At 45.6% G+C, this 27,538-nt stretch overlaps 1 protein-coding gene across 1 annotated transcript in view; it reads left to right on the forward strand.

The window, feature by feature from the left end:
- The window catches only part of TEX11 (testis expressed 11), a 111,260-nt gene that overhangs the window by 67,099 nt on the left and 16,623 nt on the right, over positions 1–27,538 (forward strand). The window contains exons 18-27 of the mRNA XM_034782588.1: positions 2,121–2,245; positions 3,022–3,107; positions 3,845–3,898; positions 4,712–4,752; positions 10,836–10,922; positions 13,130–13,200; positions 19,634–19,750; positions 21,348–21,420; positions 24,126–24,275; positions 25,704–25,812. Of these exons, the coding sequence (XP_034638479.1) occupies positions 2,121–2,245; positions 3,022–3,107; positions 3,845–3,898; positions 4,712–4,752; positions 10,836–10,922; positions 13,130–13,200; positions 19,634–19,750; positions 21,348–21,420; positions 24,126–24,275; positions 25,704–25,812 (913 nt within the window). The remainder of the gene's footprint in view (positions 1–2,120; positions 2,246–3,021; positions 3,108–3,844; positions 3,899–4,711; positions 4,753–10,835; positions 10,923–13,129; positions 13,201–19,633; positions 19,751–21,347; positions 21,421–24,125; positions 24,276–25,703; positions 25,813–27,538) is intronic.

Consider the following 27,538-nt stretch of genomic DNA (forward strand, 5'->3'; position numbering starts at 1 on the left):
GGTATTCTCTAACCCGATGGTCGTTAAATTCCTCAAGGGCTTAGACCGGATGTACCCACAACAACGTCAGCCCGTCCCGACGTGGGACCTCAACCTGGTTCTCTCCAAGCTCACAGGTCCTCCATTCGAGCCACTGGCCACCTGTTCACTTTTGTACCTATCCTGGAAGACAGCCTTCCTCGTAGCCATCACCTCAGCAAGGCGCGTTTCTGAACTCAGGGCGCTTACATCCGAGCCCCCTTACACAGTTTTCCATAAGGATAAAGTGCAGCTTCGTCCACATCCTGCCTTTCTCCCTAAGGTGGTTTCTCCATTTCACATCAACCAGGATATATTTCTCCCGGTCTTTCATCCTAAACCACATGCTACTCGCCAGGATCAACGTTTGCATTCTCTGGACGTACGCAGGGCCCTGGCTTTCTATATTGACCGCACAAGGCACTTTAGGAAGACGACGCAACTCTTCGTTGCAGTGGCCGACCGAATGAAAGGCTCACCGGTCTCCTCACAACGCCTATCCTCCTGGATTACGTCTTGCATCCGGACTTGCTATGACCTGGCAGGTGTCTCAGCACCGCACCTCACCGCTCACTCCACGAGGGCCCAAGCTTCCTCGACTGCTTTCCTGGCACATGTTCCGATCCAGGACATTTGTAGAGCGGCGGTTTGGTCATCAGTCCACACGTTTACAGCTCACTATGCACTAGTGCAACAGTCCAGGGACGATGCTGCATTCGGATCAGCGGTTTTGCACACAGCAATGTCTCACTCCGACCCCACCACCTAAGTTGGGCTTGGGAGTCACCTAATGGAATGGATATGAGCAAGCACTCGAAGAAGAAAAGACGGTTACTCACCGTTGTAACTGTTGTTCTTCGAGATGTGTTGCTCATATCCATTCCAAACCCGCCCCCCTTCCCCACTGTCGGAGTAGCCGGCAAGAAGGAACTGAGGGGGCGCCGGGTCGGCTGGGGTATATATTCAGCGCCATGAAGGCGCCACTCTAGGGGGCTCCACAGCCGACCCGCCGGTGTTGCTAGGGTAGAAAATTCTCCGACGATCGTGCACGCGGCGCGCGCACACCCCTAATGGAATGGATATGAGCAACACATCTCGAAGAACAACAGTTACAACGGTGAGTAACCGTCTTTTCCCTTTTATACATTTGGGGGACAGTTAAGTTCCAGTGGAATTATGTTCTTTTAGTGAATTTGACTAAATTGTCCATAGTCAAATGATTTCAATCAGATTGTCTCTTTGCCTGGATTATTTACAGACATTCCTTTGGAAAAGGGCTCATTTTTCCTTCAAATGGCTGCAAAGAAACCAAGAATTCTCTTCCTATAACAGTTTTTTTCTTTTTAACATTTTAACAACTTTCAGCTGTTTTAATTTCCTCCAGCCTCTGCAGAATTAACTTCTCACTCTTTCCTTAAATCACTTCTGTATCTAGATACAGAATGACACTTTCATCAGCTCAGATTTCACCATTTCAAGTAATTGTTTTAGGGATCTGAATTCCCCATGCCTGAACTTACTCCTTCCGTTACTCCTGCCACTAAGGTCCTCAGGGCTCCCAACCTGTTTTCCAGTCTCTTTATCTGTTGCCTGCCTGCTTGTCTGGGCCCGATCCTGCTTTCCTCACTGGAGCCTCTGGAATTTTGCAGAATTTAAAAATATGGTGCACATAATTTTTTGGTGCGTAATTTTTAATGTTTTGGTGCAGAATGCCCGCTGGAGTAACTCTTGTTGGTTTGAGCCAAGACATGGGAGAGTGGAGCCGCACCCGACCTATGGGTAATATTATTAGAGGGAGCGTTCTGCTTTCTGCGACAAGATTGGGGTGCTAGACAAGGCTTCCACTGTTTGGCAAAACTGTCTGCAGTAGCCAGAAAAAACATGTTAACACCTTTCTAGCAAGCCCAGTGCTTAACTGTGGAGAAATGCTAACATATTTACCTAGTCAGAACAGGTTTTCCAGGGGGAACTTGTGAAAATTAGTTGAAGATGTCAGCCTTTCCACAAATCAGTATGATATTTATATTAAAATATCAGAGTAAGCTACTTTCATGTGCTTCTATGAAAAATTCTGCTAACAGCTGGTTCCTCATGTATTTCAGCTGTGGAAGCAATTGTTGCAATGGGGAAGTTAGCAGCAAAGCCAGCTCAGCATGAAGATAAGCTACTAGCAGATGGAAGTGCAGCCACCAGCCTTCTGAGTTTAGCTGCCCAGATTGCTTTAGAGGTAGGGAGAGCTGATAATATTTTCTTGGACTTCTGCTTCATTTTCAAATAAATGTAGCAGCTGTAGCCTGTCATACGTGTAGTTTTTCTTGCTATGTGCTACACTAGAGAAGACCTTGCTATGTAAACTCAAGTGTGTTGAATAAAGTGAAGCAGAGGTTTATTCCAAACCAAAGAAATAAAGTTTTAAAAGAATTCTTAAGGAAAATTCCTGAGCTATAGATATTAGTAAATGGACATTGCATCAGATGCTTCCTTAGGTCTCCCTTCTGTCACAAGCTACAGGATTTCTGTTGTCTTCTATGGCTTGATTGCTGAAGATGCTCAATTCAGAAGGAGAAGCTGCTTATATGTTTTTAAGGAGCTCAGATTCTGGGGTTGGGAAATCCTGAAGGACTATGAAAAGTTACTTGTCCCTCTTGCTTGTCTGTGAGCAATGACTGAATGGTGTGAGCACTGAATGAATGAATATTGGCGTATATAGAGCCCCCCTTTTAGCTATCTCTTGGGGTTTGCTAATAATATCCCAGGTTCTAATGGCTTCCCCAAGCTGTATTAATTCTGTTCTGTCTATGGACTGATTGTGCAAGGAATCACAGGATCTTTCGTTAAGTTTTTTTTCCTTGCATATGGGGATGTTTCTTATGCAGAATCCTCTTGCCTTTCCCCCACGAGAAGACCATATAAACCCAGCAAACATTTTCCAGTTGTGGGTAGGATGGCGTTGTTTGACAATTGGCACAGCTTTTAGAAAATGTGTTTGTTACTTGTTTTCAGAATGAACAACAGGCTGTGGCTATCAAAGCTTTGGAGTATTTATCTCAGCACTCACAAGATTGTCAACAAGTGTTTACAGCTTTAAAGTGAGTATTTGAGATACCCATAAAGGAAGGGAATTTGTGCTGCTTTTCTTTCTTTTAATTTATTACATCTGATAAATTTTTAGTTTTCATGAAGGTGAAGAACTGAGCAGGTGATGTGTATTATGCTAGCCAGCAGCTCCTTTGCTGTTGAAGTCCAGAGCATCCCATGGCACTGCAAAACATATCTCAATCCTGAACTGCCACACCTTTAACCAGTCTATCATAGGCCTCTCTTAAGCAGTGGAGGCCAGTTGCTCTGAGTTTAATGTTGTTTTTGTGATGTGGACAAATGGCCAGTAGTGACTAGAATGAAATTACAACCAATGCATTTGACTTGCTATCGATGATCCCCAGAGGTGAAAAGACTGGTTTGGTATCTAGCCCTAGAACTTGGGTTTGTTGATAACTAAGTAATTTTTTAAAATATCATGTTAAAATGTTTTTACCCTATTTTAAGAATAATAATTATAAGACAAACATATTTCTTCTATTGCTTACCCCAAGCCAGCCAGGCATTGATTTAGCAAAGTGGAGGACAAAATAAAGGATGAGAATGGGGAAAATCTTATAATCTTAATCCCAATCTGATACCCTGTATCTTTCAGTAGGTATATTTAATTGATGGCATGGAGAAGAGCTGAGAAAAGGTTGTCTCTTGTTGGGGCTGAAAAGGCACAAAATATTGATGGAGATGTAATTTCTAAGTCTCATTTTCTATGTTTTTCTTGTACATGTAGGTGTTTGGTTCGCCTTGTGTTGTCAAAAGTCATGGCAGAACCCAAAGAGAATAGGTGAGGCCATTTGCTAAATACATTTCTGTATGATTACTGTCCACTTAAAAAAGTATATATGGTTTTTATTTTCTTATCATGTGATTATGGGATTCAGTTATGTCAAGCTAAACACCAATTGACATAATTGAATAAGAACTTCAAGGAGTGGGCCCAGCGGCATCAAGTGTGACCATCTCTTCACCTTGTATAACTTTCCTCCAAGTACCTGCACTCCTCCCCCTCTCCTGTTAACTGGATGCCAGCATGATACTAAATCAGTCCTCAGTGGGGAATGTAGATCAGGCTGCTTCTCTGAGGTTGACATCTCTAGTTGACATTTGGAGGATGTGCCTGTCAAGAGCTCTGAGAACAGTGTGGTCTTCGCTGCCAGAGACCAAGCATTTTTCAACTCTGTGTTGAGTGCCCAAAAGCTCAGGAAAGGAATACTGTTGATGGTAGACAACGGGTCTCCTTGGAGTGGGCTCTGTCACTTTGCTATGCACCCAAGTTGGAGTTAGTACCATACAGCTTACTTCTGATATCGCAAGGAAACAAGGCTATGTAAATGAAACTTGGAAGTTGAGTCTGTGGCTTCCCTTCTGAAAATCTCCTACAACACTCCTCCTTTGGGCTTACAAATCTACAGGTCGTAACACTCTTACTACAGGCCTGCAACACTGCTACTCCAGGTCTTACAACACTATGGATTTTGAGTCTATATGCTTTTGACAAAAGCAGGAGTACTGTATCTGTAATTAGAGTTATTGTATTCTGTCATACCATATAAAATAATAAAGTGTTCTGTAAAACTGGATTTTTCTTCTACTCTAGGACTAAAGATATGGACACACTTGTGACTTACTTGACCTCAGGTACGTAGTTTACATAAGAATATAAGAATGGCCGTATTGCGTCAGAGCAAAGGTCCATCTAGCCCGGTATCCTGTCTACCGATGGTGACCAATGCCAGGTGCCCGAGAGGGAGTGAACCCAACAGGCAATGATCAAGTGATCTCTCTCCTGCCATCCATCTCCACCCTCTGACAAACAGAGGCTAGGGACACCCTTCCTTACCCATCCTGGCTAATATCCATTAACAGACTTAACCTCCGTGAATTTATCCAGTTCTCTTTTAAATGCTGTTATAGTCCTAGCCTTCACAACCTCTTCAGGCAAGGAGTTCCACAAGTTGACTGTGCCCTGTGTGAAGAACTTCCTTTTATTAGTTTTAAACCTGCTGCCCATTAATATCATTTGGTGGCCCCTAGTTCTTGTATTATGGAAACAAGTAAATAACTTTTCCTTATCCACTTTCTCCACATCACTCATGATTTTATATACCTCTATCATATCCCCCCTTAGTCTCCTCTTTTCCAAGCTGAAAAGTCCCAGCCTCTTTAATCTCTCCTCATACGGGACCCGTTCCAAACCCCTAATCATTTTAGTTGCCCTTTTCTGAACCTTTTCTAGTGCCAGTATATCTTTTTTTTAGATGAGGAGACCACATCTATACGCAGTATTCAAGATATGGGCGTACCATGGATTTATACAAAGGCAATAAGATATTCTCTGTCTTATTTTCTATCCCCTTTTTAATGATTCCTAATATCCTGTTTTCTTTTTTGACTGCCGCTGCACACTGTGTGGACATCTTCAGAGAACTATCCACGATGACTCCAAGATCTCTCTCCTGATTAGTTGTAGCTAAATTAGCCCCCATCCATTTTCTGTGGTTGTACATCTATGAACATGTTGATGGTACAGTTAATGCTGTGTGTTTCTGCTCTGGAAAGCCTGCAGACTAGAGCTGGAAAAGCTTCATTCCTAGTAGGGCCTGTGTTAGCTGCTTCCCTCAGACAAAAGGCTCCCTCTTCCTACAGTTTCCCCTTGGGAAGGGGAAACCCTACTTATGATCACAAATGCAGTCAAAACAATCAGGTACCATCCACACTAGCAGGTCTAGGGGCTTCAGTCTGGGATGGCCCGAAGTGGCAGTTCTCTACTCTGTCTGCATAGATAGGGCTCAGAACAGCATCTTTATTAGGCAGGCAGGAGCTATGACAAAAGAAAAGAGTTGTTTTGTTGTTATGAGTTTCCAGTGCGAATTTATAAATGTGTTTCAGAGTAGCAGCCGTGTTAGTCTGTATCCGCAAAAAGAAGAACAGGAGTACTTGTGGCACCTGTTAGTCTCTAAGGTGCCACAAGTACTCCTGTTCTTCTTTTTATAAATGTGGTAGTTAAAGGCCAAGTGCGGGCTCTTCATTGTCCTAGCTATTTACAAGAAGAGGATTGTTTATATTAAAGTGTCTTCTGTTCTTCCTCTGAAACTTAGAAACTGCAGAAAATAATATAAAGTTGGTAAGAGAAATGAGGGGCTAATTACAATACTGACACTCACTTCAGTTTACCCCTCGCCTCCCTCCCAAAAAATCCCTCTTCTTCTTTGAGCAGTGTCCCTATGGGGTGCTCCACTGTAGTTGTGTCTGCGTCCCTGTGCTGCTGATCAGAGAACTTCGGTAGCAATGCCTGTTGGGCCCGCAAATGTGCTGTCTCTTCTAATGCTGCACCACGAGGCTAACCAACTGAGGGCTAACTGTCTTCAGTTAGTTCTCAACCACCCTGACTAGAGATGGAGCCTTTAGCTGCCTGTTAGCGGATCATTAACTCTTCTTTTCAGTTGTTAATCTTTAGATTTTAGAAATCCTTTAGCCTTCATTTGACTTTTATTTGGCGGTGCCTTTAAAAAAAATCAACAAAAGAAGAAAGAAAAGGCTTTATTCTTGTCGGCCCCCAGTTTTGGGCGACCCCCCTGGATAAGGATATGCCTGGCTCTCTGGGCTTCAAGAATTGTCGCACTTCCAGAGAAGCAATCCCGGTTGTGGACAAGCACTCCTCGTGCATTAGCTGTCTCGGAGCGGGCCCATCCAACAAAAGTGTTCCCTCTGCAAGCAGCTCCAACCGAGATCCCACAAGGACAGAGATCTCTGCTAGAAAATCATTTTTATAGTAAAAAGAACAACAGGAGTACTTGTGGCACCTTAGAGACTAACAAATTTATTAGAGCATAAGCTTTCGTGGACTACAGCCCACTTTATAGTAGCAGCTCTCCAACCCCAGCCCTGCAGTGGACGGGAGTCTTCCTTTCAACCTTGACTTTGAAGGATATTGCATCGAAGAAATGGCCCGGGGACTCCTCTCAAAAGTTGAAAAAGAGAGTGGGAAGACCACTCAGTGAGCCCAGGGATATCTGAAAGCAATCACCACCTTGCTCAGTATCCTTGGCACCATCGACACTGAGATCACCTTGCACCCACATCTCACGGCGACTGTCAATGTCCAGTACCGTTGATAGGCCCATGGACTGTTTGGGGACAGGCACCGAATATGTGAGCTGTCAGTACTGCCAGCAGCATTGGCCCCTGGGACACTGGAGAGATTTGTACGGGCAAGGTCCCCATCTCCCCTGGCACCACCACCAACGCCAGGACACTTGGTACAGGTAGAATTCCATCAGGCTGGTGACCTGGCTACGGTGGAAGCTCCTTACTTTCCACCACGATCATGGAACGGAGCCATGGCCGACCAAGGGGCATTTCCTCACAATCCTGCCTTGCCCCTCCGATGTCAAATGATGGATCAGACAGTGAGCTGGACGGGGTTTCTCCATAGGCGCCGATGCTGTGGTTGCGCCGGGGCTGCACACATCTTTGTTTCTGGCTTCCTTGCACACACCTTCAATCTGAGTACTGCTTGTCAATCACCCACGCGTGGAATACACATAGGGACCAGCACTTGAAGACAGAATGAAGGTTACTTACTGTAACTGAAAGTTCTTTGAGATGTGTGGTCTATATCTTAGGGTTACCATATCTAACAAATAAAAAAAGAGGACCCTCCACGGGCCCTGGCCCCGCCCATTTCCCCACCCCGCCCCAACTCCACCCCTTCCCCACCCTAACTCCGTCCCCTCCTCCCTCCCACTCCCAGCCACGCGGAAAGGGCTGCCCGAGCGCTACCGGCTTCACGGTTTGCCTGGCAGCCCCCAGACCCTGCGCCCCCGGCCGGCGCTTCCCCAGCACAGCTGGAGCCCGGGAGGGGAAGCGCCCAGCCAGGGACGCAGGATCTGGAGGCTGCCCGGCAAACCGTGAAGCCGGTAGCGCTTGGGCTTCGGGCAGCCCCTATGCCTCCGGACCCTGCGCCCCCCAGCCGGGCACTTCCCCTCCCAGGCTCCGGCGGTGCAGGGTCCGGAGGCAAGGGGGCTGCCTGAAGCTCATAGTGCTCGGGCAGCTAGGCTCTTAAACAGAGCCGAAGAGTCAGGGGAGGAGCAGAGCTGCCACGGGAGGGGAAGTGCCTGGCTGGCATTTTCCCGGACATGTTCGGCTTTTTGGCGATTCCCCCCAGACGGGGGTTTGAGTGCCGAAAAGCCGGACGTGTCCGGGAAAAAGAGGACGTATGGTAACCCTATATATCTATTACAATACCTGCCCTCTGTTCCTTCTACTTCAGCTCTGGATTGGATTCGTGATAAGAAGAGGAACTGTGGGGGCATTGACCCTCACTGCCTCTTGTACCCTCGCTCAGGAGCACGAGATGATCTTTTGTGCATATGCAGGCCAATGGACAATGCTTGTTAAAATCTCTGAGCTCGGGTGCATGGTGTGCATCGTGGGCGGCACGGGAACAGCTGGCTGGGGAAGGCTAGCCCCCAGCCCTGCCCCTTCCACGCCCCCGGATCTCAGAGCCCCCCCACTGCAGCTGCTGGCCCCCACCCCAGGCTGGCTAGTGCTTGCAGCCCCCCCCCCGCTGCAGAGCCCTGGGAGGGAGAGTGTGAGGCGGCATCGCTGCAGCCTCCCCAGCCCCAGAGTGCCGGGAGGGAGAGCTTGCGGTGGCGCTGCAGCCCCCCGAGCCCTGGAGTGCCAGGAGAGAGAGAGAGAGAGAGAGAGAGCGCACACATGGCAGCACCACTGCAGCCCCCCCAGGCCCGGCACGCTGGGAGGGAGAGCGCGTGGCACCACCGCAGTCCCGGGAAGGGAGCAGCATGCCCGAGCCCCTGGAGCTCAGCAGCACCGCCAAAGCGGGACCCTGGAGGTGAACTGTGGGTGGGGTCACGCCTGGCTGTTTGGGGAGGCACAGCCTCCCCTGCCCACCGCCCAGGGTGTGCATGCATATCCTATGTGTCAATTACAGGGACCACACATCTCGAAGAATTTCTAGTTACAGGAAGTAACCTCTGTTTTCACTAGCTATTTTCTCTCCTCTCTTCCTGTCTTGGAAGCCCCATAGAAAATGTACATTTAGTCTTGTAGCTGCTATAGACATCATGACCATGTCAGGGAGAGTGGAGAGCTCATGTAATAGAATCATAGGACTGGAAGGGACGTTGAGAGGTCATCTAGTCCAGTCCTCTGCATTCATGGTGGGATGAAGTATTATCTAGACCAGGGGTCGGCAACGTTCGGCACGCGGCTCGCCAGGGTAAGCACCCTTGCGGGCCGGGCCAGTTTTATTTACCTGCTGACGCGGCAGGTTCGGCCGATTGCGGCCCCCACTGGCCGCGGTTTGCCGTCCCAGGCCAATGGGGGCGGCGAAAAGCCGCGGCCAGGAGGGCCCTGCTGGCCGCGGCTTCTCGCCGCCCCCATTGGCCTGGGACGGCAAACCGCGGCCAGTGGGGGCCGCAATCGGCCGAACCTGCCGCGTCAGCAGGTAAATAAAACTGGCCCGGCCCGCCAGGGTGCTTACCCTGGCGGACCGTGGGCCAAATGTTGCCGACCCCTGATCTAGACCATCCCTGACAGGTGTCTGTCTAATCTGCCCTTAAAAATCTCCAATGATGGAGATTCCACAACCTCCCTAGGCAATTTATTTCAGTGCTTAACCACTCTGACAGCAAGTTTTTCCTAATGTCCAACCTAAATTGTCCTTGCTGCAATTTAAGCCCCTTGCTTTTTGTCCTATCCTCAGAGGCTAAGGAGAATATTTTTTCTCCTTCCTCCTTATAACAACCTTTTATGTACTGGAAAACTGTTATCATGTTTTCCCTCAGTCTTCTCTTTTCCAGACTAAACAAACTCCGTTCTTTCAATCTTCCCTCACAGGTCATGTTTTCTAGACCTTTAATCATTTTTGTTACCTTCTCTGGACTTTCTCCAATTTGTCTACATCTTTCCTGAAATGTGGCGCACGGAGATGGACACAATACTCCAGTTGAGGCCTAATTAGCACAGAGTAGAGCAGAAGAATTACTTCTTGTGTCTTGCTTACAGCACTCCTGTTAATACATCCCAGAATGATGTTTGCTTTTTTTGCAACAGTGTTACACTGACTCATATTTAGCTTTTGATCCACTGTGACTCCCAGATTCCTTTCTGCTGTTCTCCTTTCTAGGCAGTCATATCCCATTTTGTATGTGTGCAACTGATCGTTCCTTTCTAAGTGGAGTACTTTGCATTTGTCCGTGTTGAATTTCATCCTGTTTTTTTCAGACCATTTCTCCAGTTTGTCCAGATCAATTTGAATTTTAATTCTGTCCTCCACTGAAGAAGAAGTTTTCTCCATTGGACTCGAGTGGGACCCTAAGAATAGTATTTCAAGGGCCTGAGGGGATTAATTTTCTTGCCCCAAACTCCTCCCATCAGATTAAGCCAAACCCCACAGACCCCCAGTTGGGCCCCAATGTCAATGAATTTCTTGGTGAAGGGGCATGACTCATTTTGTTTGTATGTCCCTTGTGACAGTCTTGCATATCTAGCTGGAAATGCTAGTTTGGGCACATTCTAATGTTTTTCTGTGAGCTCTCTAAATATATTAGATCAAACCTGTGAGCGGTACCCCACATGCTGAATTACTCAGATTTCTGAAGCCCCATACTGTGTGTTGTAGTTAATATTGGGCATAGGAAATGCAGTTGTTCTGCTCAGGAAACGTTTCCTATCTGTCGAATAACATGTTTCTGCAGCACATCGGAGACTTGCTGAGTCTTTTACGGAAGGGAGTATGACACTGGATATGAGGACCCATGAGGCTCACTGGTTTAGAAAAATAGGTGAGTAGCACTGCCAGCGTGTAAACAGAGGGAAGAAAGGGCAAAGGGTTGGGAATAAAAATCTGTGTGTGAAGAACTAACACTTGGTGATCTCTGAATCTTCCTGCAGCAAAGTTTTGACTCACAGAATAAATTTCTTATGGAAACTTAGGGCTTGTCTACATTTACTGGGGGATCGACAAACGACAATCAATCTGTTGGCGGTCAATTTAGCGGGTCTATTGAAGACCCACTAAATGGACTGCAGATCGCTCTCCCATACAGTCCTGTACTCCACCTGAACAAGAAGCGCCAGGGGAGTTGATGGGAGAGCGTCTCCCATCGACATCACGTAGTGTGGACCCTACAGTAAGTAGAGCTAAGTACATTGACTTCAGCTATGTTATTCACGCAGCTGAAGTTGCGTAACTTAGATCGATCTCCCCCCATAGTGTAGACAAGGTCTAAGTTCTGATTTAGGGAAGGCATGACCCAGGGAAGAGGGTAACATGCAGGTCAGAACCTGTAAATCAACACTTGATTGGGCCAATTAGATGCTCAGACTCTTCAGTGATGGGAATGACACAACTATCGAGAGGGCTAGATCACTGATAAATCTTTATGGGAGTGGTATGCCTAATTCTCTTCTGAATGTACTCGTCAGGATAGAAACTATATGCAGAGCTGTCTGAAACGATTGCCTTTTATGGGTCTGGGGATGGTATTGGATACTTTCAGCTAGATTCTGTGTAAATCTGGAGTAAATCCATTAAAGTTAAAGGAATTATTCTGGTTTCATACTAGAGTAATTTAGATCAGAATCTGGCTTTTCTTCATTCAACTTGGTGTGAATGGATTTAATGGCAGAAAGATTAGTTATTGAGATAACGGATTTGAAATCATGAATAATCTATATTAATAGCAGCTATTGACAGTATTTCCTGCTGTTGTTAAATGAGCCCTGTGATGGTTTCGGTCACAGAGACCCCCTTGGGACTGTCACCTGATGTGCTGAAGTTACTTCTGGGCTCGTTTTCCCTGCCAGCTTGGGACTCCAGAATCCTGCCTTGTTGAGCCAGGCATGCTAGCCTGCTGCAACACGGACCCACGACTGGTCCACGCCCCCAAAGCTGCAGACTTTAACCAAAAACTGCTCAGCTGGTCACCTGTCTCCAGCACCCAGACACCCAGTTTCCAATGGGATCCAAACCCCAAATAAATCTGTGTTACTCTGTATAAAGCTTATGCAGGGTAAACTCATAAATTGTCCACCCTCTATAACACTGAGAGAGAGATACACAGCTGTTTGCTCCCCAGGTATTAATCACTTACTTTGGGTTCACTAATAAACAAAAGTGATTTTATTAAGTATAAAAAGTAGAATTTGAAAGGTTTCAATTAATAACAGACAGAACAAAGTAAGTCACCAAACAAAATAAAGCAAAAACACGCAAGTCTAAGCCTAATACATGAAGAATCTGTTTACAGGTAAAATCTCACCCTTAGAGATGTTCCAATAAGCTTCTTTCGCAGCCCAGACTCCTTCCTAGTCTGGGCCCAATCTTTTCCACTTGAACAGTCCTTGTTAGTTCCAGCTCAGGTGGTAACTAGGGGATTTCTCATGACTGGCAGCCCCGTTTGTTCTGTTCCACACCCTTTTATAGCTTTGGCCTAAGGTGGGAATCTTTTGTCTCTCTGGGTACCCACCCTTCCTTCTAAATGGAAAAACACCAGGTTTAAAATGGATTCCAGTATCATGTGACATAGTCACATGTCACTGTAAGACCTCATTCTTCATTATGTACACAGGAAGGCTTGCAGGTAAATAAACCCATTCACAACCAATTGTCCTAGTCAATGGGAGCCATCAAGATCCTAAGCCACCATTAATGGCCCACACTTTGCATAATTACAATATGACCTCAGAGTAATACTTAATATTTCTAGTTTCAGATACAAGAATGATACATTCATACAAATAGGATGAATATATTCAGTAGGTTATAACCTTTGTAATGATAATGTTTCCTTACAAGAGACCTTTTGCATAAAGAATATTCCAGTTACATCATATTCACATTCATAAAGCATATGGAATGCAACGTCACAAGCCCCATGTTTAAAATTTAATACTGGGCCTGAAAGGCCTGTCACTGGAGATTTTATGGGCACAGACTATACAGGCTGAAGGTTTTTATTCTAGTCTCCTGTCTTATTGATTTTATGAGCCTGGAACTTGGCTGTACAGTTCGAGAACTGCCCAGGAACAATGAGGGATTTCTTTATACTGTCGTTCAAGGTATGTGCTCTGCTTAGTATTGTCTGTGATGTGATAGATGATGTCGTGCAGCTGGTTTTGTTACAAGCTCCAAAAAAAGTTGTTAAACCTCTGATGTTGTAAATAATCCTCTGGTTTAATTAATATGTATTATCCAGTGTACTGCACCTGATTAATTACTAAGAACCTAATTGTTAAGGTTCAACCATCATCCATTCAGTAGCATATTCATATACTTATCAATTATGTACTCATTATACCTCAGTAAATACACTTTTAATAATCAGTTTTTCAAGTAGTGTCCCTATGGGTGCTCCACTTCAGGTATACTCCCACCCCTTGCACCTTTAATCGGAGGTTTTTGGTGGTGATGCCTGTTCGGGCCAGGCACACACCCTATGCTTTATTGTGCCCCATTCTGAGGCTATCTAGGGTTGCATGGGTGAACCACCCTCAGTTTCTTCTCGACCGTCTTTCCTGAGATGGAGCACTAGTGTGCCTGACTTTCGAAGTCTCTTAGCCTAGTTACCCTTCTTTAGCTTATTGTTTTTTTCTTTAGTTATTTCATTTACTTTTTATTTAGGAGTTTAGGGGGACTTTCTCTTGATCCCTTTCCCCTTTTGGGAGGGAGACATTCCCCTGTTACATACTGTTGTCCTGGGATATGCTAGACTCTCCAGGCATCAAGTGGGGCATTTCTTGCCAAGAGGCCATCGTTGTCAGCGACGGGCATTCCTGTTGTATCTGCTGTGTGGGAGAGTCTCAGATCCTCCAAAAGTAATCCATCTGCACTACTTTTTAGGGCAGGGCAAGAAAAAAATCAGGAGCTAAAAGTGAGACTCCTAATGATGGAGCATTCCCTCCAACCAGCCTCAGATCCAGGCTTGGAGGGCCCTCTAGACATTAGTTGCTGAATTAAGATAGTGCCATGTTCATCTGGGTGTACGCAAGATAAATCCATGGAGAAGACCCATAGAAAATAGTCATTCTCCACAGAAAAAGTCAAACTCAAAAAAGACCTTGGTCCCCCCGCAGAGCAAGGCTGCTGCAGAGACCTCATGCCCCACCCTGGATGTGGCTGTGGCTTCAGATACTCTAAGTATGGATCCTGTGCCTGTGTTCCAGGCTCACCAGAGAAAAAGGGCAGCAAGCATGCCTTGGTAACGAAAACCTTTGGTGCTACACAAGCAGGACACTGCCATATCAAATCATTCCACCTCTAAGATAACGGTACCCACTGCTCCTTCAGTGCTATCTACATCTAAGTTGACCACTGAGATACCGCGAAGACACCATGCCTCTCATATGGTCTTGGCACCCCCCAAAGCATTCTCATTGGTACTGTCCACTTTGACTGGAGTGGACTTGCCAGAGCAGCATATACCCTGGGTACCGACAACAGAACAGGTCCTCGCACTCCAAAACCCACCCAGTACCTCAGGAGTTTGGATTCTTGCAGAATCTATTTGTTTTGGAGGAGCTGGCGTTTCCCTTGTTAGTTGGTACTGAGTACTAAGAGATTATTGGTACCGAGACAAGCACCTCACCAATGTGGGACATTTCTCCGGTACCACTTGATTCTCATTTTCAGAGTATGCTGGAACTCTCCTTCTTGAAGAGGAGGAATATTCCTCCAATTCGAATATTTTGATCCAGGATTCCTCTGACACTTCAGACAAGGGATTTCTATCCTGACACTTTTGAGAAGATGGGGGAGTTGCACCAAAGACAGGCCCATGTTCCCCCGACCTGGTTCAAGCACCAGTTGATGCCATCACCAATGCCTTTCGGACCTCTCCAGTGGCCATATTGGGATACTTGGGCAAAATATCCTCAGCAATTATCCTATGCTCCTGGTCTCTCTCATGGGGAATACAGAGTGACATGCTCCCCTACTCCAGCTTTGCCTTCTTCATTACCTCAGGCACAAGAATCTTTTAGCAGAAGGCTAGGATCGAGAAAGAGGTTACTCCCCAAACAAATATTTCTTCATCTTCCCCTGGTGAAGTGGCTATGCTTCCCCCACTGACTGTGACTGATGACATCACACATTTCCAATAGTTAATGAAGCGTATTGCGGATTCCCTCCATATTCCCTTGGAAGAGGTCATGGAGTCACAACGTAAGTTCCTGGACATCCTCTGGTAGCTATGCCCCTTGTAGAGGTGGTTTTTTTTATTTTGTTAGAGCACTGGGAGAGCTCTCTAACCCTAACCCTAACCCTAACGACTACACAAACCACGTTAAAGTGCTTCTGCAGCAGCGCTTTAGCGTTGTTAGTGTAGACTAGCCCTAAGAGTCCTAAACAACTTTGTCAGGTCTCAAAAATTCAGGATGTTATCTGTCACAGCTATAATTCTGTCATTAGAACCAGGAAAATGGTTTATGACCCTCAATCTATAGGATGCCTATTTTCATATTGCAATTCACCTGTCTCACAAATGATTCCTGTACTTTTCAGTAGGCCAGGATCACTTTTAGTATTGAATGCTCCCATTCGGCCTTTTGTCTGCCCCAAAAACATTCTCAGTGGTGCTGGAGGTGGTCACAGTTTACCTCTGACATCGGTTTTCTGCCTGTAATCAGGAACAAGTCTATAAAGATTCTGACAGACAACATAGCTGGCATGTTCTATATCAACAGATATGGAGGAGCCAGGTCCCCTTCCCTTTGTGCCAAAGTGGTAAAGTTCTGCAATTGATGTATGGCCATTTCCATCCTTGTTTTGGCAGTTTACCTTCTGGGGATACAGAACAGCTTAGCAGATGACCTTGGATTTCTCCCAGGACTACAAATGTGTGTTAAATCCTCAAATTCTCAGGCAAATTTTTCAGACTTGGGTTCCCCACCCCAGAAATAGACCTCTTTGTCATGGTGACCAATAAGAAATGTGAACATTTTTCTCAAGGGGGAACTTGGGTACTCTCTCTTTGGGAGATGCCTTTCTCCTTCTATGGACAAGAAACCTTCTATATGCTTGTCCTCCAACACCATTTATTCTGAAAGTGATCAGCAAGATCAAACACAACAAAGCCAAAATTATATTAATAGTCCCAACGTGGCCAAGACAGAGATGGTGTCCTTACCTGATTCACCTAGGTGATTGTCAGGTGATCAGCCTCCCACCCATTCCTCATCTTTCCAAGGGCATCGGCTGTACTTTTCATCCCCACCCAAAGATACTTCACCTCAAAGCTTGACTCCTTGATGGTTCATGGGACTAGAATCAACTTGCTCCAAGGAGGTAAACAGGTATAATTGAACCATGGGAAAGAGTCCACAAAGTACACTTATCTCCCCAAGTAGAAAAGATTCAGCCTGTAGTGTGTCCAGATTTCTCTCTCAATCAGTCCTTGATTACCTCCCAAGCTAAAAAGATGGAATTATCTATGAACTCTATCCGGGTCCACTTGACTATAACAGCTTTTCATTCAGTTGCTGAGGGATTCTCATTCTTTACCCATCCTACAAATGGAAGGTTTCTGAGAGGATTGGGGAACGTTTTTCGCCAAGATAAGGAACCCACACCTATCTGGGATTTGAATTTAGTACTTAAATGCCATATGAGGCCTCCCTTTGAGCCAATGGCTACATCTTTCCTCATTAGTTTATCTCAGAAAATAGCATTTTTGGTTGTTTTCACCTCCGCTTGTAGGGTGGGAGAAATAGGGTTTCTATGTCAGATTCTCCATGGAAATGCTGTGTTGTCTTGAGTCTTGACTTGGCTCTGAAGCTTCCCTCTCCAGTTGGGGGTACTGCTCAGTAATCACCTTGGTAAGCACCATAGGGGGCCTACTGAAAGAAGGAGAGGTTACTCAGCCTGTGCAGAAACTGGAGATGTGTCCCTTTATGGGTGCTCCGCTACCCATCTTCCTTCCTCTCTGCTTTGGAGAATCCTCTGGGGACGTGGTAGAGAAGGAACTGAGGGCAGTTCGCCCGCGCAGCCCTGTATAGCCTCAGAGAAGGGGATTAAGAAACATAGGACACATGCACAGGCCGAATAGTCACTACCACCAAAAATCTCTGATTAAAGGTGCCAGGGGTGTGAGTATGCTTGAAGGGCTGCATCCATAGGGACACACATCTCAAAGAAATCCACTTACTGCACAAGGTGAATAACACCTCTTTATTCATAGTCCTGCAATTATCCAAATAAACTTACACTTTGTTATAAAATATACCAGAAATATGTTGTATTACAATTACCCAAAGTCTGGTCTATACATAACTCCTCTCTGTAGAACTGGATTCTGTACAGGACAGGTTCATCCCATCCAGCTACCTGAACACTTGTGACCTGAGGCTGAAATTAAAAGCAGGGTTCTAGGAATACTGTTTAATCTTCAAAACAGCACAACCATCTGTCAATCCTGATTTCAGAGCAAGTGCAACGTTATCTGTTCTACCAGTAAAGGTGGGCAAACAAGGGCTTCTTTAGCTGGGAAAAGCTGTCAATGAGAAGAACACAGACATGTAGTTTAAGCCCCAAATCTATGAGGGGAAGGATATTTCCAGTTATCTTTGACGTCACTGAATAATTTAAATAACAAAGAGCTGCTATTTGATGGAGGTTTGAAATCGTGTGAACTCACGCAGTTACTGTAATGTCCAACCCCTGCTGGGATGAATGGACATGCAGTATCTCTCTACTTACTGCCCAAAATGTTGTGATAAATGTGTCCTTCTCCTGCACCTCCTAGGGGAGGCACAGCATGTGTGTGACAGTCAGAGTACCATCCAAGATTAATTTTCGTTGCATCTTCAAAAGACTCTTATTTTCAGACAATTGTTGGGATGTCAGGCTGAGACAACAGACTTGTGGAGATTTTAAAATTCTCAGTGAATCACATACTTGAATTCTATTCAGGTTCTAATATGACCCTTGTCACAATAGTAACTGAGCATCTCCCAGAAGTGCTGTAAGCGATGTGACTAGCCCCTGTCATGTGTGGTTCATTCTTTCTGTATTCCTCTCCCTAGGGAGGAGAGTTTCTGAGTCTGGGGGTTATTTCTATTCTTCAAAGTAATTTAATATATTACATGTACACTGTGCTCTGTGTTTATATCGGCAAAGCAGGTAGAATTGTACCTTGCACCAGGAGTGAAAGGATAGTGAGGGTTATGATGGTCTTTAGAGCCTGTGGGTGTATGTTCCACAGTTCGATATTGGCCCCTGAGAAAGTTCTGTCTCTTTCACAGATGAGCCTTACCTGTGCAATTCCATTGTACTGTAGTTTTGGTCCTTAGCCCAGGCTTTAGGCTCTAAGGCATTGTGGGGACAAAGGGTTGAGTGCCTTAAAAAGTGACTGACTGACTATTCATCAACATAAGAGAGAGAGTTTGGGTTAATCTTATTTACACTGGTCTAAATCTGGCGTAATTTTATTTCAGAGTAGCAGCCGTGTTAGTCTGTATCTGCCAAAAGAACAGGAGTACTTGTGGCACCTTAGAGACTAACAAATTTTTTTGAGCATAAGCTTTCGTGGGCTACAGCCCACTTCTTTGGATGCATAGAATGGAACATATATTGAGGAGATATGTATGTGTATATATATCTCCTCAATATATGTTCCATTCTGTGCATCTGAAGAAGTGGGTTTTAGCCCACAAAAGCTTATGCTCAAATAAATTTATTAGTCTCTAAGGTGCCACAAGTACTCCTATTCTTTTTGCGGATACAGACTAACACGGCTGCTACTCTGAAACCTGTCATTTAAAATAAGTGTTGCCATTTTCAGAATGCGGAGGCATATTTGAAGGTTGTACTATGTCCCTGTTAACAAGAAATGTCTGTTAATTTCAGTTCTATACAGAACATGGGGGAAAAAATGTTTGCCCACAAGAAAAGGAGAAAGCGATTTTTGAGAGCTAGCAATATAGGAAAAATATAAAAGAATGATTGAGAGTATCCCTTTAATGTATGTGATGTTGTTGTAGCGGTGTTGGTTCCAGGATATTAGAGAGACAAGGTAGGTGCGGTAATAGCTTTAATTGGACCAACTTCTGTTGGTGAGAGAGACAAGCTTTTGAACTTACGTGAACCTGAAGAAAAGCTCTGTGTAAACTTGAAATCTTGTCTCTCTGACCAGCAGAGGTTGGTCCAATATAAGATATACCCGCCTCGTGTCCCTTTAAGTAAAACTTGTCCCCAAATTGTGCTGTCATTATTGTTGTTGCTGCTGTATAAACCAAGGACAAAACAGAAAGGCCCAGAAGGGTCAGCTTCAACGGAAGTGACGTAATCAGTGCTCTTCAGCTGGAAAAAGATGAGTGGGAAGGAAGGAAATGGTACTCGAGCCTCTGGAAAAATGTCAAACAGTGGGAGATAAAGGAAAAATGGAAATGATAAGTAAACTGCTTCCTTTTTATCCTTGCAGTAGAAAATGTTTTTCTTTGTTAATCGCTAGCCATGGCCTAGCAGTATCCTCGCTGTCTATTCATGTTTCTGTTTTAGTTGTCCCAGTTTTGTCCTTCTGATAAAGCTGTTCTGATTGCCCAGAAGACATGCTTGCTGTTGGCTGCAGCAGTTGATCTGGAAATGGGGCGATGCAGTTTAACATTCACTGACCAGGTAGAGTGCTGTTGTGTGAACAGGTATAGTGCTGGCCCTTTACATATCGGGCAGGTGTACATCTGGCTTTTAATGTACCCTAAACATAGCTTCTTTTGATGTTTTTATAATTCTCAGTTATTTCCCGTAGGATGGGAGCTTGAAAATACAAGCCTTTCACAATATAGAGTAAATGTGCATGTTGCTTTACAAACAATATAAGATATTGGACCAAATTCTCAGCTGCTGTAAATTGATTTTGTTGACTTCAATGGAGCTAAATGGATTTACACTATCAAAGGATCTGGGCCAGTGTCCCTGCCCCCAGGAGTTTACATTACCATCTACATTAAGATAACATGTAAGAAGGGGTGATAACAAACCAGGGTGGAAGAGGCAGATTAAGACTATAGCAGTAGGATTATGCAGTTGCTGAGGTGGTGATGTGAATATCATGAAGGTCACAGTTTTTATTTTCTGATACATACACACACCCTGGAGGAGAATATTCAAGTTAATAGATTGTGGAAGATGAACAGAAGTCTGAGTGGTGGTCAGTGCAAAGGTTTGCAGAGCGAGGTTCAGTGCTGGGGCCTCTGTCTTTTCTGCAGAGAACATTGAACAAAAATAAGTTTCTTTTTAAAAAACACTCTGGGAGTGATTCTTTCCTGTAAGTACTGGCCCTAATTGTGACACTATGATCTTGCCTTTGCACTTCTTTGACAAGGATTGAGAGCCCAGCCATGCAGAACAGACCAGTGCTGCTAGTTGCTCTCATTTGGTTTGCAACCTATGCATGGCCCTTCTTACAACTCTGTATGGCAGGAGTTCTCAGACTTTTGTATGGGTGACTCCTTTCACACAGCAAGCCTCTGAGTGCGACCCCCCCCTTATACATTAAAAACATTTTTTTATATATTTAACACCATTATAAATGATGGAGGCAAAGCGGGCTTTGGGGTGGAGGCTGGCAGCTCCTGACCCCCCAGGTAATAACCTCACGACCCCCTGAGGGGTCCTGACCCCCCGTCTGAGAACCCCTGATGTATGGTGTCAGGTGATAATACCATTCTGGATTCCAGGATTTGATTTCTGGTACAAATATAGGTGATAATGCCCTCTGTTACTCTGCCAAGGGGCCGGAGGTTCAATTTCTCATTCCACTCAGATTATAGTGCCCTGTGTTACTGCTGTGCTGGGTACTTGGGTTTAGTTCTGATACTAGTCTCTTACTCACCAGACAGGCTGCAAGCATTGCACTGCATAGACAGGAATGTTCAACTGTTTTGAGAATGTCTTGCACTCAGTAGCAATGTTTTCTGGCTGATGGTTCATATAAGCCATGTCCCTAAGAGTCGTCTTAGTGCTATGTGCCTGGACCAATGGAGCCTCAAGTGTGAAGGACCCTTGATGCTTTGAATGGGGTGTAGAGGTCTCTCCTAAAGAAGAAGAAAAAGAAAACTGGGTGCTGATGATGCATTAGAGTTAGCCTGGCTTTTTACTTATTATGTAGCCAGGTTCTCTGGAGGCATCTCTACTGTAGTTTGCTGTGAGATTTATATTCATATTTCTTGTTTAAAACATAGTTTAAAAATAATGTATTAATTTTACAAAATAGATTGAGCTTCTGTCTCAGGCCCTTCATCATATCCAGGCATGCAGGGAAATCTGGAATGTTCTGAAGCTAACAGGTAAGTTAGAAATTCTGTAATCAAATGCTGTTGATTATGTAGTATAGTAGTACTTAGAACAAATATTTCTAAGAGTCTTATCACTTTGATAATGGAAAATTTGTGTATCAAGGAACTGCTCTTTCCAATTCAAAAGTGTTGAAACATCTGAATGACAAAATGATTTGATGTAAGAACTAGAGAGGCCAGAAGCACAATGATTTTTGTGTATCCTTGTTGGCTTTCTCATTGTCTAGATGCTATCTGATTCAGCAGGTTTGGAACTCAAAGATTTCAGATTAATTTTATGGGCTGGCCAATGACTAGAGCACCCTGTACAAAAATTCCCAGGTTCTCTGAGACCCTGCCCCAGCTCCCTCCATCCCCCCTCCCTCTGTCACTCACCATCCCCACCCTCACTCACTTGCTCATTTTCACCGAGCTGGCTCATGGGAGTTGGCGTGCAGGAGCGGGTGCGGGCTCTGGCTGGGGATGCGGTCTCTGGGGTGGGGCCAGAAATGAGGAGTTGAGGCTACAGTAGGGGGCTCTGGGCTGATGCAGTGGGTTGGGATGCGGGAGGGGGTGAGGGCTCCGGCTGGGGATATAGGCTCTTGGGTATGGCCAGGGATAAGGGATTTGGGGTGCAGGAGGGGGCTCTGGGCTGAAGCTGAGGGGTTTGGAGTGTGGGAGGGGCTCTGGGCTGGGGCAGGTGGTTGGGGTGCGGGAAGGGGATGAGGGGTCTGGATGGGGGTGCAGGCTGTGGGGTGGAGCCAGGGATGAGGGATTTGGGGTGCAGGAGGGTGCTCGAGGCTGTGGGGTGGAGCCGTGGGGTGGAGCCGAGGGGTTCAGAGTATGGAAGGAGGCTCTGGGTTGAGGCAGGGGGTTGGGATGTGGGAGGGGATATGGGCACTGAGCTGGGGTGCAGGTTCCGGGGTGGAGCCAGAAATGAGGGGTTCAGGGTGCGGAAGGGGGCTTCAGGCTGGGGCAGGGGGTTGAGGTGCAGGGGGAGTGAGTGCTCCAGCTGGGGGTGCAGGTACTGGGGTGAGGCTGGGACTGAGGGGTTTGGAGGGCAGGAGGGGGATCAGGGCTGGGGCGAAGGATTGGGGCGTGGGAGGGGCTCAGGGGTGCAGGCTCCAGGTGGCGCTTACCTCAAGCAGCTCCCGGAAACAGTGGCATGTCCCTTTCTGGCTCCTAGGCGGAGGCGCGGCCAAGTGGCTCTGCGCGGTGCCCCATCCGCAGGTGCCACCCCCGCAGCTCCCACTGGCCGCGGTTCCTGGCCAATGGGAGCTGCAGAACTGGCCCTTGGGGAGGGGACAGCATGCGGAGCCCCCTGGCTGCCCCGACGCGTAGGAGCTGGAGGGGCGACATGCTGCTTCTGGGAGCTGCGCGGAACCATGGCAGGCAGGGAGCCTGCCTTAGCCCCGCTGCGCCACCGACCGGACTTTTAACGGCCCGGTCAGTAGTGCTGACCAGAGCTGCCAGGATCCCTTTTTGATTGAAAACCAGACACCTGGCAACCCTAGTCTGTGAGTGTCATCCAGAAACAGCACAAGTTTGGAAATACAGCTGTACCCTGCATAGCTATAACTCATAATACAAAGGTGATACAAACATATAAATGAGATTATCATACTTGGCAAATTATAACATTTTCGCAGATACCTTACACGGCATATCTGATCAGATTCATTGCAATTTTATAATAGTGGTATCAATAACATCACAGCATTCCGCATATTCCATACAGCGTCACATATTCAAATGTCAATCTGATTGGTTTTTTTTAGTTTCCCTTACAAGATTGTAGTATCATGGCAACGAGGTCTCCTGAAGGAAGATACTGCTAGCACTCCTCTTAGCTTCGGTCGTTATTATGTAGAGGCCTCCTCTGTGTGATTGTTACTCTTTTTATAATGTGTAGAACAATATTTTAAATTCTGTGAAGCTGCCATTATTTTGCTTAGTGCACCATCTCTATAAGGTGTAAACTATCTGAGAGAAAGACATTTTTAATGAAAAGGGGCATTTCTGAGCCATCATACTGCTCAAAAGCAATGTCCTTTGTAGAAACAGCAGTGTAGGAGCCTTACATAGGAGCCTATTGCTCACTTTCCATTTGACTTCAATACCCATTTAATAAACGGAAGAAATTTATTTCTTAATTTTCAATCTTAGTGACAAATTCTGCTTTCAGTGGGAGTGGTGCACACATCTCTGAGCCCAGAATTTGACCTAATGATTAATCTTAACTTGTTCTGATTGTTAAAACATGAAGAAAATAAGTTCACAATCCCAGCCTGTCAGAGTCTCATAATGAAGAGTCCCTTTACAGTTAGGAAGCTGTCCTCTGGCTCTGAATAGTCATCTACTTTTCTTTCCAAGAGAGTTCCCAGTTTCTGCAGAGCAAAAAGTGTTTGTCACGTTGGAATATTAAGAAAGTTGCTTGCTTTTGAGGTAGGCTTCTCTATATAGGTGTAATTTACTAAGGATTATTCACTCCAGATTAATGCTGGGAGAAAACTACAGGAGTTTAATCTGTGCCGTGTGTATTTATGCGCTTCAAACATAAGTAAACCTCATAGTTAGTTGTTCCTTACTGTTAAGTCTCAGTGCCTTGGTTTAAGGATTTTCCTGCTACTGAAGGCAAAGCTGCACCTTGCAGCTTCATTTCATAAACTGATGTAATAGATTGACTAATAACAGGCAATACTGTGTGTCCTCTGCAGGAGATTTCTCCAAAGACCCAACAGACACATTGCTGCTGCTTTATGAATTTGAAGCAAGAGCCAAACTCAATGATCCAGAACTGGAAACCCTGCTGGAATTGGTGTGGGAACTGCCACAAATAGAGACTAAGACGCTGGAAACCATTGCTTGTAAGGGCCCTATTTACGTTTCCACAGTTCTTGAAGTCATGTAAAGAAACTTGGCCATGGCTGCATCTTATGATATTCTTTCGCTTTCATTTGGAGTGGGTGGGATTATGCTCTACAGCACTGCTGCTCAAAGCTGGTCCGCCGCTTGTTCAGGGAAAGCCCCTGGTGGTCCAGGCCAGTTTGTTTACCTGCCGTGTCCGCAGGTTTGGCTGATTGCGGCTCCCACTAGCCGCGGTTCGCCGTCCCAAGCCAATGGGGGCTGTGGGAAGTGGCGTGGGCCGAGGGATGTGCTGGGCATCCTTCCCACGGCCCCCATTGGCCTGGAGCGGCGAACCGCGGCTAGTGGGAGCCGCGATCGGCTGAACCTGTGGAAGTGGCAGGTAAACAAACTGGCCTGGACTGCCAGGGGCTTTCCCTGAACAAGCGGCAGACCGGCTTTGAGAAGCACTGCTCTACAGCAATGAAAATCTATGCAAAATCCAGGCATTCTTTGTCGCCTGGGGGAGGTATTTGTGATCATGGTAGTACCCAGAGATCTCCATATTTTGAAGTATCAACCTGTTGGTGATACATATGGGAGATGAGCCAGTGCCTTACAGACTCCCTCCATCTCAAAAATCCAAAACCTTTTCATAGAGTTTAGGGCCAGAAGGAACCAATATGGTTGTCTAGTCTGACCACCTGCCTGACACAGGCCATGCAATGTCCCCTAGTGGTTCTTGTATCCAGTCCAATAACTTCTGATTGAGCTAGAGCTGATCCTTCAGAAGACATCTGGTCTTGACTTAAAATCCAAAGATAATGGAGAAGCTTGTAACTGGCACTTGCTGTACTGCTCTGTGTCCTCCTCACAAAGCTCTAGCCATGCCTTCTGCAACTTGAGCATTTAGAATGGGTTTTCAGGAAGGTGAGGGAGAATTTTAGAACCAAAATGACAAATCGTTTACATTTCACTTACTTTGAAGCTATTAGTGTTGATCAGGGAACGACTCCTAGATTCTGCATTTCTCTTTATTTTTTTTAAATCAGACATGGTATTGCCAGGAAATGTAAAACAAAACCAAATAGCCATTGTTAATGTAGGACACCTCTATTTTTTTGTTGCTGCAGGAGACGTAGCCAGTCAACAAAGAGAACTCTCATTAACTACAGAACCTATTTTTTTAAGCTCTGCAACTATCATTTATGATATTGTGACAAGAAAGAAGTAAAGGCATGCTGGCTTGTGCTCTGCACCTGCAGTCACTAGTACTGTGCAGCTCTGCACGGCAAGAATAAAATTGCTGCTTATGAAATAACATGTCTGTTGTACAAATCTAGATTCATTCATTTATCACAAGGAACCAGAAACAGTGCAGTGACCAATGTGCGGGAAGTCTGATCTTGTTCACTTTCATTTTCTTTCTCCATGTTCTTTTGTTTTTCAAGCATTAGCGATGGAGTCTCCTGCTCATTATCCCTCTGTGTGTAAGAGGGCCCTCAAAAGCGCTCTGACCCTTCATAGGAAACAGGAAGCCATTGATGCTGTGAGAGTCAGGTTAGTGTTCACACCAATTACTGCTAGAAGGACTGAGGCCGGGAATGTGCACAGGCAGTCAGGTGGTCGTGTATCCCATCAACTGGTCATTGTTTATCCTGCATATATGTCAAACTGTTCCAAGGAGGGACTGGCAGGGAAGGAAGACATATAAGGGAATCAGTTGTTGATTGCATGTTAGATCCCTTTCTCTGTGCTCTCTGATTTTTGCCTTGTGGGGCAGGAACCTGTCTGTATTATGGCTGTGAGGCACCCAGTAAAATCTTAGTTACTTGATAGAAAACGTAGTAATGAGCACAAGGGTTATGATGATAAACAGAAGGGGTCAAACTCTTGCTTATGTCAATAGCCACACTGATTTCAGTGGATCTGCTCACTTGAATAAGGCTGTGTTTTCACTGCAGAGTTAACTTGGGTGATCAGCATGTAGGTTAGCCTAGCCCAGCTGTGAACAGCCACACAGCAAAGCCCAGAGTTACCACGTCCTCACAGGTGCCGCACTCCCCCATGTGTGTCACTATGACTATTTCTTTCAGTGATTGTCCCTATGGGTATTCCATGTGAAGATGTGTGTCTCCCATGTGCTCTTGATTGGAGAGTTTTGTCAGCAGCGTCTGTGGGTCCGTACCTGCACTTTATGCACCCTTGTGCTCTGGCACGAGGAGCAGACACATCACCACTCCAGTTCCTTCTCAACTGCCTGCAGCTCGAGATAGAGCAATTGTGGTGTCTGAAGCATAGCTTCACAGCTTACTTCGCTTTAACATTTTATTGTTTTATTTCTTTTCTGTAAGTTTGTTTGTTTTGGATATTTTTAGCACAGGTTTGTGCTTTTGAAGGGGGTTCCACTCCCCCTCCTTTCTTTGCATTCATGGCCTTTTTACCCTCAATCCCTGTTTGTTTGCTGCCTTTCCTTCTATGGGTAATGCCAAAAACCTCAGGATGCCAGGCCTGCCACAGGTTTTTCCCCATCCTCAAGTCCTGCTGTATGCTTATCCTCCAACACCATCAATCCTGAAGTTTCCGAAGAAGTTGAAACAGGTGAGAGTAGTGACCATTCTGATAGCACAATCATGGCCGAGGCAGGTGTGGTTCTCAGATCTGCTTTGCCTCTCTCTGCGCTTTGCTTTCCTCTGACAGTAGACCTTCTGACCCAGGAATCAGTAACCATAACCCACCTCAGTTTTTCATCGCTGCACCTCAAGGCTTCCTTGATGGCTCTTGGGCATAGAACAGAATTGTTCTCTTGAGGTTCAGACAGTGCTGCTGAATAGCAGGAAACCCTCCACCCTACTCTGGGACCTTAATTTGGTTCTCATTGCCTTAAGAAGACCCCCATCCAAATCCTTGGGAAGCTGCTTATTTCTTCATTTGGTCCTCAAGGTCTCATTCCTCATAGCCATCACCTTAGCCAGAAAGGTAGGAGAACTAGGGGCACTTATGACTGACCCCACCTGTACATGATATTCTACTGTGAGAAGGTGACTCTATGCCCCCATCCTTGTTTCCTGCCTAAGATCTCATCAGACTTCTGCCTCAATCAGGTCATTCAATGGCCAGCGTTTTACCCCATGCCTCATTGGTTGAGAGAGGAGGCTAGTCTTCATAATCTGGGTGTAAGAAGAGCTCTTGCCTTCTATCTCAATAGGCCGAAGCCCTCCAGAACTTATCCCCGACTCTATCTCTTTTTAGAATGAATGGACAGTCGATTTTCACCCAAAGACTA

This window comes from Trachemys scripta, chromosome 9, assembly GCF_013100865.1.
Source record: "Trachemys scripta elegans isolate TJP31775 chromosome 9, CAS_Tse_1.0, whole genome shotgun sequence".
In the NCBI taxonomy this organism is placed as follows: domain Eukaryota; kingdom Metazoa; phylum Chordata; order Testudines; family Emydidae; genus Trachemys; species Trachemys scripta.